This window comes from Monodelphis domestica, chromosome 2, assembly GCF_027887165.1.
Source record: "Monodelphis domestica isolate mMonDom1 chromosome 2, mMonDom1.pri, whole genome shotgun sequence".
In the NCBI taxonomy this organism is placed as follows: Eukaryota; Metazoa; Chordata; class Mammalia; order Didelphimorphia; family Didelphidae; genus Monodelphis; species Monodelphis domestica.
In genome coordinates, this window is record NC_077228.1 from 375,369,201 (window position 1) to 375,383,006 (window position 13,806).

Sequence of the window (13,806 nt, forward strand, 5' to 3'; positions counted from 1 at the left end):
GATCCTAAAAATTAAGGGAGAAATTAATAAAATCGAAAGTGATAAAACTATTGCACTAATAAAGAAGACTAGAAGTTGGTACTTTGAAAAAACAGACAAAATAGACAAAGCACTGGTCAATCTAATTAAAAAAAGGAAAAAAGAAAGGCAAATTAACAGCATCAAGGATGAAAAGGGGGACATCACCTCCAATGAAGAGGAAGTTAAGGCAATCATTAAAAACTACTTTGCCCAACTATATGGCAATAAATATACCAACCTAAGTGATATGGATGAATATTTACAAAAATATAAATTGGCTAGACTAACAGAAGGAGAAATAGATTTCTTAAATAATCCCATATCAGAAAAAGAAATCCAACAGGCCATCAAAGAACTTCCTAAGAAAAAATCCCCAGGGCCTGATGGATTCACCAGTGAATTCTATCAAACATTCAAAGAACAGCTAACCCCAATACTATACAAACTATTTGACATAATAAGCAAAGAGGGAGTTCTACCAAATTCCTTTTATGACACAAACATGGTACTGATCCCAAAGCCAGGCAGGCCAAAAACAGAGAAAGAAAATTATAGACCAATCTCCCTAACGAAAATAGATGCAAAAATCTTAAATAGGATACTAGCAAAAAGACTCCAGCAAGTGATCAGAAAAGAGTCATTCACCATGATCAAGTAGGATTTATACCAGGGATGCAGGGCTGGTTCAAGATTAGGAAAACCATCCACATAATTGACAACATCAACAAGCAAACCAACAAAAATCACATGATTATTTTAATAGACGCAGAAAAAGCCTTTGATAAAATACAACATCCATTCCTAGTAAAAACACTAGAAAGCACAGGAATAGAAGGGTCATTCCTAAAAATAATAAACAGTATATATCTAAAACCATCAACTAATATCATCTGCAATGGGGATAAAGTAGATGCATTCCCAATAAGATCAGGAGTAAAACTAGGATGCCCATTATCACCTCTATTATTTGACATCATACTAGAAACACTAGCAATAGCAATTAGAGAAGAAAAAGAAATTGAAGGCATTAAAATAGGCAAGGAGGAGACCAAGTTATCACTCTTTGCGGATGACATGATGGTCTACTTAAAGAATCCTAGAGATTCAACCAAAAAGCTAATCGAAATAATCAACAACTTTAGCAAAGTTGCAGGATACGAAATAAACTCACATAAGTCATCAGCATTTCTATATATATATATAACTGTCATGTTAGCTAATCTCCTAGGTGTGAGGTGATACCTCAGAGTTGTTTTGATTTGCATCTCTCTAATTATAAGAGATGTGGAGCACTTCTTCATGTGCTTATTAATAGTTTTGATTTCTTTATCTGAAAACTGCCTATCCATGTCCCTTTCCCATTTATAAATTGGGGAATGGCTTGATTTTTTGTACAATTGATTTAGCTCTTTATAAATTTGAGTAATTAAACCTTTGTCAGAGGTTTTTATGAAGATTTTTTCCCAATTTGTTGTTTTCCTTCTGATTTTAGTTACATTGGTTTTGTTTGTACAAAAGCCTTTTAATTTGATGTAGTCGAAATTATTTATTTTACATTTTGTGACTCTTTCTATGTCTTGCTTGGTTTTAAAGTCTTTCCCTTCCCAAAGGTCTGACATGTATACTATTCTGTGTTTACCCAATTTACTTATGGTTTCCTTCTTTATGTTTAAGTCTTTCACCCATTTTGAATTTATCTTGGTGTAGGGTGTCAGGTGTTGATCAATTCCTAATCTCTCCCACACTGTCTTCCAATTTTCCCAGCAGTTCTTATCGAATAGTGGATTTTTGTCCCAAGACCTGGGATCTTTAGGTTTATCATATACTATCTGGCTGAGGTCACTTGCCCCCAGTCTATTCCACTGATACTCCTTTCTGTCTCTTAGCCAGTACCAAATTGTTTTGATGACTGCTGCTTTGTAATATAGTTTGAGGTCTGGGACTGCAAGGCCCCCCTCATTAGTGTTTTTTTCATTATTTTTTTCATTATTTCCCTGGATATCCTTGATCTTTTGTTATTCCAAATCAACTTTATTATGGTTTTTTCCAAATCAGTAAAGAAATTTTTTGGGAGTTCCATGGGTATGGCACTAAATAGATAAATAAGTTTGGGTAGGGTGGTCATTTTTATTATATTGGCTCATCCTACCCATGAGCAGTTAATGTTTTTCCAATTGTTCAAGTCTAGTTTTAGTTGTGTGGCGAGTGTTTTGTAGTTGTGTTCATATAGTTCCTGTGTTTCTCTCGAGAGGTAGATTCCTAGGTATTTTATTTTGTCTAAGGTGATTTTGAATGGGATTTCTCTTTCTAGTTTTTGCTGCTGAGCTGTGTTGGAGATATATAGAAAAGCTGATGACTTATGTGGGTTTATTTTGTATCCTGCAACTTTGCTAAAGTTGTTGATTATTTCAATTAGTATTTTGGTTGAATCTCTAGGATTCTTTAAGTAGACCATCATGTCATCTGCAAAGAGTGATAACTTGGTCTCCTCCTTGCCTATTTTGATGCCTTCAATTTCTTTTTCTTCTCTAATTGCTACTGCTAGTGTTTCTAGTACGATGTCAAATAATAGAGGTGATAATGGGCATCCTTGTTTCACGCCTGATCTTATTGGGAATGCATCTAGTTTATCCCCATTGCAAATGATATTAGCTGATGGTTTTAGATATATACTGTTTATTATTTTTAGGAATGACCCTTATATTCCTATGCTTTCTAGTGTTTTTAATAGGAATGGGTGTTCTATTTTATCAAAGGCTTTTTCTGCGTCTATTGAGATAATCATGTGGTTCTTGTGGGTTTGCTTGTTGATGTGGTCAATTATGTGGATGGTTTTCCTAATCTTGAACCAGCCCTGCATCCCTGGTATAAATCCTACTTGATCATGGTGGATGACCCTTCTGATCACTTGCTGAAGTCTTTTTGCTATTATCCTATTTAAGATTTTTGCATCTATATTCATTAGGGAGATTGGTCTATAGTTATCTTTCTCTGTTTTTGACCTGCCTGGTTTTGGAATCAGTACCATGTTTGTGTCGTAAAAGGAGTTTGGTAGAACTCCCTCTTTGCTTATTATGTCAAATAGTTTGTATAGTATTGGGATTAACTGTTCTCTGAATGTTTGATAGAATTCACTGGTGAATCCATCAGGCCCTGGGGATTTTTTCTTAGGGAGTTCTTTGATGGCCTGTTGGATTTCATTTTCTGATATGGGATTATTTAAGAATTCTATTTCCTCTTCTGTTAGTCTAGGCAGTTTGTATTTTTGTATATATTCATCCATATCACTTAAATTGGTATATTTATTGCCATATAATTGGGCAAAGTAATTTTTAATGATTGCCTTAATTTCCTCTTCCTCAGAGGTGATATCCCCCTTTTCATCTTTGATGCTGTTCATTTTCTTTTCTTCCTTCCTTTTTTTAATTAGATTGACCAGTATTTTGTCTATTTTGTTTGTTTTTTCAAAGTACCAGCTTCTTGTCTTATTTATTAAATCAATAGTTCTATCACTTTCAATTTTATTAATTTCTCCCTTAATTTTTAGGATTTCTAGTTTGGTTTTCTGCTGGGGGTTTTTAATTTGGTCACTTTCGAGTTTTTTTATTTGCATTTCCAATTGATTGATCTCTGCTCTCCCTAGTTTGTTAATATATGCACTCAGGGATATGAATTTACCTCTGATTACCACTTTGGCTGCATCCCAAAAGGTTTGAAAGGATGTCTCGCCATTGTCATTTTCCTTGGTGAAATTATTAATTGTTTCTATGATTTCTTCTCTAACTAACCGATTTTGGAGTATCATATTGTTTAGTTTCCAATTAGTTTTTGATTTGGTTTTCCATGTACCATTATTGATCGTTATTTTTATTGCCTTGTGGTCTGAAAAGGCTGCATTTATTATTTCTGCTTTTCTGCATTTGTGTGCCATGTTTCTGTGACCTAATGTATGGTCAATCTTTGTGAATGTGCCATGTGGTGCTGAGAAGAAGGTGTATTCCTTTTTATCCCTATTTATTTTTCTCCATATGTCTGTTAATTCTAATTTTTCTAAGATTTCGTTCACTTCTTTTACCTCTTTCTTATTTATTTTTTGATTTGATTTATCTAAATTTGATAATGGTTGGTTCAAGTCTCCCACTAATATGGTTTTACTGTCTATTTCTTCCTTCAATTCTCCTAGTTTCTCCATTAGAAATTTGGGTGCTATATTATTTGGTGCATATATGTTGATTAGTGATATTTCCTCATTATCTAAAGGCCCTTTTAACAAAATATAATTACCTTCCCTATCCCTTTTGATCAGGTCTCTTTTTGCTTTGGCTTTATCAGATATCATGATTGCCACTCCTGCCTTCTTTCTGTCAGTTGAGGCCCAGAAGGTCTTACTCCATCCTTTAATTCTGACCTTGTGGGTGTCTACCCACCTCATGTGTGTTTCTTGGAGACAACATATGGTAGGGTTTTGGATTCTAATCCATTCTTCTATTCGTCTACGTTTTATGGGTGAGTTCATCCCATTCACGTTCAATGTTATGACTGTCACTTGTGGACTCCCTGGCATTTTGATATCCTTCCCTAATTCTAACCTTTCTTCTTCAGCTCTACCTTTTAGTCCAGTGATTTACTTTAAATCAGTCCCCCTTGTATTTCCCTTTCTACCCCCCTCCCTTCTTGTTCCCTCCCTTATTTTCCCCTGTAGTCTTTTTAAAAATTCCCCCCCCCCTCTCCCTCCCTTGTACTGCTTCCCTCCCCACCAGTCTGTTTTTTATCCTTCTACTCCCCTATAGGGCGCAAATCTATTCTCTTCCCCAATGGATTGGATTGTTCTTCCCTCTTTGGGTCAGTTTCAAAGTACATAAGAGTTGAAAATTTCCTATCTCCAACCTCTTTACCCTTCCAGTGTATCGATGTTCTCCCCCCTCCCTCCATGAGCTTCTTTGTGACTTATAAATTCACCCCCATTTGTTTCTCTTCCCATTTCTTTTAGTCATAACCTCTTTTTTTTTTTAGCTTTAGTCATGTATATATATATACATACACATGTATATGTATTTATGCATGCATATCTCTATATACCTATTTATGTCTTGTCCTTTCATCCTATACAGTTTGTCACTGTTCCCTCTGAGTGTAGTTCTTCTAGCTGCTTAGGTGATAGCAACAGTTTTTAAGAGTTGCCAATGACCTCTTTTCTTCTAGGGATACATATCATTTTAACTTATTGAGTCTCTTAAAAAAAACCTTTGTTGTTGTTGTTGTTTTTCCCCTCTTTTTTAATTACCTTTTGATTCTCTTGAGTTCTGTGGTTGGACTTCGAATTTTCTGTTCAGGTCTGGTCTTTTATTTATGAATGCTTGGAATTCCTCTGTTGTGTTAAATGACCATACTTTCCCTTGTAAGAATATAGTCAGTTTTGATGGGTATTTTATTCTTGGCTGTAGGCCTAGTTCCCTTGCTTTCCGGAATATCATATTCCATGCCTTTCGGTCCTTCAGTGTGGATGCAGACAGATTCTGTGTTATCCTCACCATGTTTCCATGGTATCTGAATGGCTTCTTCTTGGCAGCTTGTAATACCTGTTCTTTTATCTGATTGTTTTTGAATTTGGCTATAACATTTCTTGGTGTTGTCAGTTGGGGATTAAAAACAGGGGGTGATCTGTGGATTCTTTCAATCTCCACTTTCCCCTCTTGTTCTAGGATTTCGGGACAGTTTTCCTGGATAATTTCCTCTAGTATTATGTCCAGGCTTTTTCTTTTGTCGTGGTCTTCTGGTAGTCCAATTATTCTTAAATTGTCTCTTCTTGAACGATTTTCTAAATCGTCTGTTTTGTGAATGAGATGCTTCACATTTTCCTCAATTTTTTCATTCTTTTTGTTTTGTTTTATAGTGTCCTGCTGCCTTGTGAGGTCACTTGATTCTAGTTGTTTTACTCTGGTTCTTAAAGATTGGATTTCATCTCTGGCTTTTTGGTCGTCTTTTTCCTTCTGGTCTGATTTTCTTTGAAGATTGTCTTTCATCCTCTTTATCTTGTCTTTCATCTCCTTTGCCTCATTTTCCAGCTGGATGATTTTGGCTTTCAGGACACTATTTTCTTGTTTTAGTTCAAGTGCCTCTGTTTCCAGATGACTTATCTTAATTTTTAAGTTCTTTTCCCAATTGTCTTCAGCCTCTCTTAGTTGTGTTTTGAGTTCTTCCACAGCCTGTATCCAATTCGCTGGGATTTCTGGTTTATCGTTTGCTGATCTCTCCCCCTCTGTTCCATTTGGTGAGTAGTAGCTGTCTATTGTAGTTTCTTTCTTCTGTTTCTGTTGTTTGTTCAAATTCACCTCTTCTTTCCTCCCCGTATTTGTCTGTGCTCTTGTTCCTCTCATTTTTTTGTTTTTTAGGGACTTCTATCAGTCTCCCCTCTTGGAGCTTTAACAGAAGATCTCTTGGTGTAATCTCTGAGGGAGGGTTGTTGGGGGTTTGAGCTTTCCTGTCCTCTGGAGGCTTTTGACTGGCTTAAAGTCCAGCAGTCAGTGAGGATGGATGGGGAGCCTGGGCTTCCCTGTGTTCTGGAGACTTTTGATGGGATTGAGTTCAGCTTAGTTGGGCTGGGTTTATTCTGAGTTTTAAACTTCCTGGACGGCTGGAGCAGATATGGGGGATCTCTAAAGCTCTGGCCAGGCTGCCAGGTCTATGCTCCTTCTAGGCTGCCATCTTGACTTTGCCTCTAGGTTTCTGTTTTTTCAGAAGACCCAGCTCTCTAAGGGGGGAGGGGTTGTGGCTTGCCTGGACTCTGAGGGCTCCTGATGAGATTAGGTTCAGGTGGTGTGGGCTGAAAAATCCCGGAGCCAAAAAAAGGAAGAAAGAAAGAAAAAAAAAAAGCAGCCACCTCCTCTTCCACAGTCTGTGTTGAGTGCCCAGAAACTGGCCGAGTTACTTTCAAGGAAAGCTCTTTGGAGCAACCCCTTTGCCAGCCCTGAGTTTTCTGTCCTTTCAGTAGCTCTGAGGGCTCCTGATGGGATTAGGTTCAGCTGGTTCTTTCAGAAGACCCTGCTCTCTGAGGGGGGAGGGGTTGTGGCTTGCCTGGACTCTGATGGCTCCTGATGGGATTAGTTTCAGGTAGTGTGGGCCAAATGATCCCGGAGCCAAAAAAAAGAAGAAAGAGAAAAGCAGCAACCTCCTCTTCCACAGTCTGTGTTGAGTGCCCAGAAACTGGCCCGGGTTACTTTCAAGGCAAGCTCCCAGGAGCAACCCCCTTGCCAGCCCTGAGTTCTCTGTCCTCTCAGCAGCTCTAAGGGCTCTTGATGGGATTAGGTTCAGCTGGTTCTTTCAGAAGACCCTGCTCTCTAAGGGGGGAGGAGTAGTGGCTTGCCTGGACTCTGATGGCTCCTGATGGGATTAGGTTCAGGTGGTGTGGGCTGAATGATCCCGGAGCCAAAAAAAGGAAGAAAAAGAAAAGCAGCAACCTCCTCTTCCTCAATCTGTGTTGAGTGCCCAGAAACTGGCCCGGGTTACTTTCAAGGTAGGCTCTTCGGAGCCACCCCTTTGCCAGCCCTGAGCCCTCTGTCCTTTCAGTAGCTCTGAGGGCTCCCGATGGGATTGGGCTCAGTTGGTGCCCCAAAGCTGGGACCTCCCCCGAGACCCAGATGGAAGAACCCAGCCAGGGGGCCACAGGCTTCCCCCTTCTCTCTATGCTTCCCTGCCGTCTGTGTTGGGCACTCCGGAGACTGGCTCGGGTTGCTTTCAAGGTGAGTCCTCAGAGCCCTGAGGTTCCCGCTGCTGCCTAGGGCTCAGCACTCTGGTTTGGGGGAGATTGGTCCTGGGACCTTCTTTCTGTCTACCCCTTAGATCCGTGTGATCTAGGGTTCTGGCTTTTGGGGTGTGGTACCTTTTGATCCAGGTCCAGGAGGAGGTTTCCCCAGGTCTCTCCTGTTGTTCAGCTTGGATTTCGGTGGCCTAGGAGCACTCTGTTTGAGATCAGTAGGGAAGGGTTTCCGAGGTCTGAACTTTTGCTGCTTCTACACCGCCATCTTGACCGGAAGTCCCCCCATGGGACTTCTTGAAGATTCTTCTTTGGAGAACAGCTCCTTGGGGCTTTTGGACTTGACTTCGACTTGGAGCTTTGGGCCTTCGACTGGAGTTTTCTGCTTTGGGACTTCAACTTTCAGCTTTGAAGCTTCTTGGAGTTGGAGACTTTCTGACTGGGTTCTCTGCTGGCTTGGTGAGCTTAGCTCACAAGGGTTTTTATGCATTGGGACCTTGAGCCTGGATCCTGCCTGGCTTGCTAGTGAGTGACTAGGATTCCCATATGGAGATTAGAACTCTGACAGAGAGCAAGCTTTATTTCACCAGATCAGTCTTTAAGGCAGGCTAGGCATTCTCCTTACCTCTTTCCCTTCCACATTTCCCTCTTTTTACTAATATTCCAATTAAACAAAATTGCTAAAAGCCGCTAATAGTTTTTTTGACTTAAGGGATAATAATCAATGACCACTTTTTTAATAACTCTCTTATTTAGTCAAAATCCCAATTTAAGTATTATACTGCTGAAAGAAACTGGAGAAACTGTGCTGACTGGATCAGCACATAAAAACAACTTAATGTCATATAATACCACCTGGCTTCTTACTACCACAGAGCAATCCTTTTATGCCTCTCTTCTAGATAAAAACCTAGCCTTATATTTTTCTAAAAAAAATTAGGTCATTTACCAACAGTGTTCTTTTATCCCCTCCTTATCTGATATCAATCAAAAGGTTTCCACTATTATCTCCACCTTTCATCCTCATCTCACATGAAGAAGTTTCCCTCTCCTTGCCAAGTCATACCCCATTATATGCAGAAGTGATCTCATTCTAATCCATCTTCTCCATCAAATTATTCCCTCTATCATTCCTATTCTTTCACTAATCTTCAACTCACTCTGTCTACTGATTGCTTTCCTACTACATATAAACATGCCCATGTCTCCCCATTCTCAAAAGATTCCCACTTGGTCTATCCATCCTTACTGTAGGTATTATCCCACATCTTTCCTACTTTCATGACTCAACTTCTTGAGAGATTAAAAATAATTGGTGCCTCTATTTCCTTCTCACTTTCTTCTTAATTCTCTGCAGTCAGGCTCCTAATCTCATCATCCACTTGAAACTGTTCTCTCCAAAATTATTTCTTAGCACTCATTCTTCTTGAGCTCTCTGAAGCCTTTGATTTACTGATCACTGTTCTTTTCTAGGTTTGCCATTACTCTCTCCTGATTCTCTTCCTTCCTGTCTGGCCATACCATTTCAGTCTCCTTTCATACAGGTCATACCCATTAACCATGGATGTCCCCCCAAAGTGCTATTCTTGATCCTCTTCTCTTCTCCCTAAGACTATTTTGTTTTGTGATCTTATTAGCTTCGTGGATTCAAATATCACCTCTATATTGATGATTTCTACCTCTACTTTCATTATCTTTCTCCTTAGTCCTCCACTCTTCCTAAATTTCCCACTATGGTCAAAGACACTCTGATCGTCCCCATTATGCAGGCTCACAACCTAGGTGTCATTCTCAACTTCTCACTCCCCTGCCCACTTCCAATCTGCTGCCAAAGCCTTGGATTCTACCTTCGTACCATCTCTCATTTATGCTCTCTTCTTTCCTCTGAGACTACCAGCACCTTGATATAGGCCCTCAGCACTTTATACCTGGGATATATTATAACAATTTTTTGGTTGGCCTCCTACATGTCACTCTAGTCTATTCTCCATTCAGCTGTCAAACTGATCTTTCATCTCCCCCCTCTTACTCCACATGATAAACCCAGTGGCTCCCTATTGTCCCCAGAAACAAACCCTTCATTTGGCATCCATAGCCATTCGTAATCTGGTCTTTTCAAACTATTTTTATATCTTATTCTCCACACTCCCTGCCACTGCCTGCTATTTCCCAATTCGGTGATACAGGCTTCCTTGCTGTTCCCCACACAAGACAATCTAATTCTCAACTCTAGGCATTTTCACTGAAATGTGCATCCCTGGAATTCTCTCCCTTTTCATCTCAGTATTGTCTTTCTTCAGGTCATGGCTAAAAGGAGGCAGCTAGGTGAGGCAGTGGATAAAGCACTGGTCCTGGGGTCAGGAAGATTTGAGTTCCAATTCAGCCTCAGATATTTACTAGCCCGGTGACTCTGAGCAGGTTACTTAACCTCTCTCTGCCTCACTTTCTTCACCTCTAATAACAGCACCTACCTCCTGGGGTTATTATGAAGATAAGATAATATTTGTAAAGTGCAAAGAACCATATAAATGTTAGCTATTAAAGAAACATTTCCTGTTCCCCCTTAATTCTAGAGCTAGGCAGCTAACTGGCACAATAGCTAGAGTGCCGGGCTTCAAATCCTGCCTCAGACACTAGCTGGTGACCTTAGTTTATTCACTTCTAAAACTGGAGTTGTGAATACCAAGTGATATACCTATGTAACATGCTATGTAAACACGACCTATTATTAGCTCTTCTAGCTTCTTCCCTGTGTATATCTTGTTTCTACATGGTTGTATGCATGGCACTTCCTTCATTAGATTGTGTAGATATAAAATGTGATCGATAGATTAATACTCCTATGAGTGCGATGATGAAGGCTATAGTTATGTTAAGATTAATTTGTTCTATAAGGTAGTCATGGGTTTAAACCATGATTGATTGAGTCGAAATCAAACATCTTAATTAGATTAAATACCTATTCGGCCCATTCTCTGAGAACAGGGACTTTTTGTTTTTGGATCTTCAGTGCTTGGCACAGTCTCTTACACAGGTAGCAGACCCCCAACAAAGGCCTGACTAAGTCATCAAGGAGTTGCAATTTATTTTGGTATAAAGAACTGAAATTTAAAATCCTTGTTGTATTTAAGTATTAGTGGAAAAGAACAGTCTCATCATTTAAAGTATCTTTCTTTCCTCTGGTTTTATACAACTAATATTTTTTTGACTTTACATTCCTTGACATTATCTATATGTTAGCTTCATGGCATATCTGGTCCCCATTTTGGGTTGAGGAATGTCTGATTTTCATTTAAACTTTGAGATTCACCACATCTTCTCATTTCTATATAGACTAATAGATCTAAAGTTTTCATAAGAGATCATATTAGTGAAAAATCAAATGTAGCAAAACATTTTCATTTTGGTCTCAATGTCTCTTTTTAAATAATACATTTTACTGACTCCTGGTTTTAAATGTCATTTCTGGATATAACATAATGACACCTCATATTTCAAAATGCAACCCTCCCTTACAAAAAGCAAAGCAATTCAGACCAAACAGCTGATCTTTTAGTTACTCAGAGGTTGGCTTCCCTTTAGTGATTCTCATTTACATTGTTATCATCACTATGCCTAATGGTCTGTTTTTGCTTATTTTGCTCAATGGAGAGGATGGAATGGATATGAAAAATATTATCAAGGAGAAAGAATCAACAGGGCACTTTAAATTCTAGCTTGAGGGAGGTTTAAAGATGCAAGTGTCTTCTATGATATTTTAATAATGTAGCGGAATCAATTTTCCAAGGGAAGGAAATTCCACAGCCAATTACAGATGGCTTATCAAAACCCTTTCCTATTTTTGCCAGTTTAAAGCTTTATACAGGAAGATATTAACCTCCAGTTGATGGGAAGAGACAAGTGTGAAATAAAGTCTTTTATGGAATTAAAGGGTTTTGTTTTTTGTTTTGTTTTTTTACTGGGAAAAGACATTATCACATTCAGAGTTATGATCAGAATCATGTACCCATCAAATTGCTTTGTAGTAGGGGTGGTAGGTGGCTCAGCAGATTGAAAGTCAGGTCTAGAGATGGGAGGTCCTGAGTTCAAAAAGGACCTTGGACACTTCCTAGCTATGTGACCCTGGGCAAGTCATTTAGACTCCATTGCCTGGTCCTTACTGATCTTCTGCCTTTGAACCAACATATAGTATTAATTCTAAAATGGAAGCTAAGGTTTTCAAAAAATTGCTTCTAATATTCTATATATATGCAAACAAAAAACCCTATATATGCAAACACATTCTATATATGCACAAACATATTAATGATGGAAACTAGCTAGGAGCCAACTTAATAATATTATTTGAGATTTTTGTTTCTCATCAGTTATATCTTAGATCAAATTGTCAAAGGAAGTTGGTCAATTCCCTAGGCATCTACCTTCTGGCTTCAAGAAATCTACCGATAAGTTTGAACCTCTCATTTGAACCAAAAAAGTTATGCACCAGAAATTGTTTTTTCTCTGAAGACAGTGACTATTATAGAGTCATATTCAACAACTCTCAAGAGAAGGAAAGTGAAAATTATGTTCTTAGCTCTTATATTTCATTTGGCAGAGAAGGGCCTGGCACTTGGGAGACAATAGCATTCAAAGGACTCAAGCAAGGCTTAAAGGCATGTGATATGCTTTCACACTAAAGGTTCTAAAATTATTTTAGCTTGTAACATAGCTTCTGAATCTCATGCCTCTAGCTTAACTTCAAAATGTGAAAAATTTCAGACTTCAGCACTGGCAACCTAGAGCCTTCAAGAGCAATACTAAATCCACTTAAAACAGGAGACCTCCAACCACGTCTTAAAAATTGCAGCAGACTTGCTCATATAAAGCACAAAAATTATAAATTAAGGCATTCATAAAAATAATTTACATCCCTTTAGAGATTTCTAAAGAAGTTTTCCAGAATTTTTGCCAGTAAGATGAAAGTATATAAATGAATTGGAAGAAATGGAAGAAAAAAGGTTATTGAAAAATTTCCCCTTGATGTTGCAATTTTATAGATAATACATAAGCTATTTAGTATATATATCATGAAAGGAAGAAAATTTAAAATTTGTGTCATAACCCAACATATCTTGCTGGCCTTTGCCTCCACTTCACATCCCATTCAACCATCCACACAGACAAGAAAATAACTCTTACTGTCTGCCCTGCCAATGTATATACACTTCTGACTCATTCCTCATCTCCTTTCCTGATTTCTAAACTTTTTCTTGTCATGGAATAATAAATCAATACTACCACTGCTACTGGAAAGAAAATGGCAAACTACCCCCCCTTCTAGCTCTAATCACAATTGTTATTACCACCCTGACCAAAACTCCCTTCCTTGCTCAACTTCCTCAACTTGTGTTGTTTCTCTAGTAGTTAGCTCAGTGCCTAGAACACAGCAATGCTTAAATTCTTATAGATGAACTGTTATGGATTCACTGATGAATAAACAATATATATATATCAAGGATCTTTGTGAAAAAGTCTTCATAAAAACCTTCATAACATAACAATATTGTATTCTTATTTGTCTCTGTACCCTTCATCTGACATACAAAAAACTCAAATATATAATACCATGAATAAACTTACATTCTTCTTCCTTGGGATCAAGTTGTGTAACACTGACAGACAAACGGTCTACCCGCTCTTGTAAAGAGTTGACTCTGAAGGAAAAACTGTGTGCTTCATTAAATAATTCTCCAAATATATCTTCAGCATATTTACCTACAAAACATAAAATATAAGTAAAGCAAAAATGGTCCAGAGATTTTAAGCATGAGCATGGACATAAGTAGGTGAAAATAACATTAAAAAGAATACTTACTAAATTTGATGCATACTGTAAATATCATGAGCTGCAACTTCCAAAATGATCTTGTTTTCAAATATCACTTCCTGGCCATCTCTATAACATGCTATTTCCACTTGGGCAATTCTCCCTACCAGAAAACTGGATTGGAACCACCCTAGTCTTTGATAGGCCAACTTCATTCAATCTT

At 38.2% G+C, this 13,806-nt stretch overlaps 1 protein-coding gene and 1 long non-coding RNA gene across 8 annotated transcripts in view; one reads left to right on the forward strand and one right to left on the reverse strand.

Annotated features, from left to right (window-relative positions):
- LOC107651471 (uncharacterized) overlaps positions 1 to 13,806 on the forward strand; it is a 148,809-nt gene that overhangs the window by 70,833 nt on the left and 64,170 nt on the right. The gene's annotated exons all lie outside the window — the stretch shown is intronic.
- Positions 1 to 13,806, reverse strand: part of WASF1 (WASP family member 1) — a 130,147-nt gene that overhangs the window by 19,658 nt on the left and 96,683 nt on the right. For all 7 annotated transcript variants that reach the window (XM_007484430.3, XM_056818668.1, XM_056818666.1 and 4 more), the window contains one exon: positions 13,397 to 13,531. In XM_007484430.3, the coding sequence (XP_007484492.2) occupies positions 13,397 to 13,531 (135 nt within the window). The remainder of the gene's footprint in view (positions 1 to 13,396; positions 13,532 to 13,806) is intronic.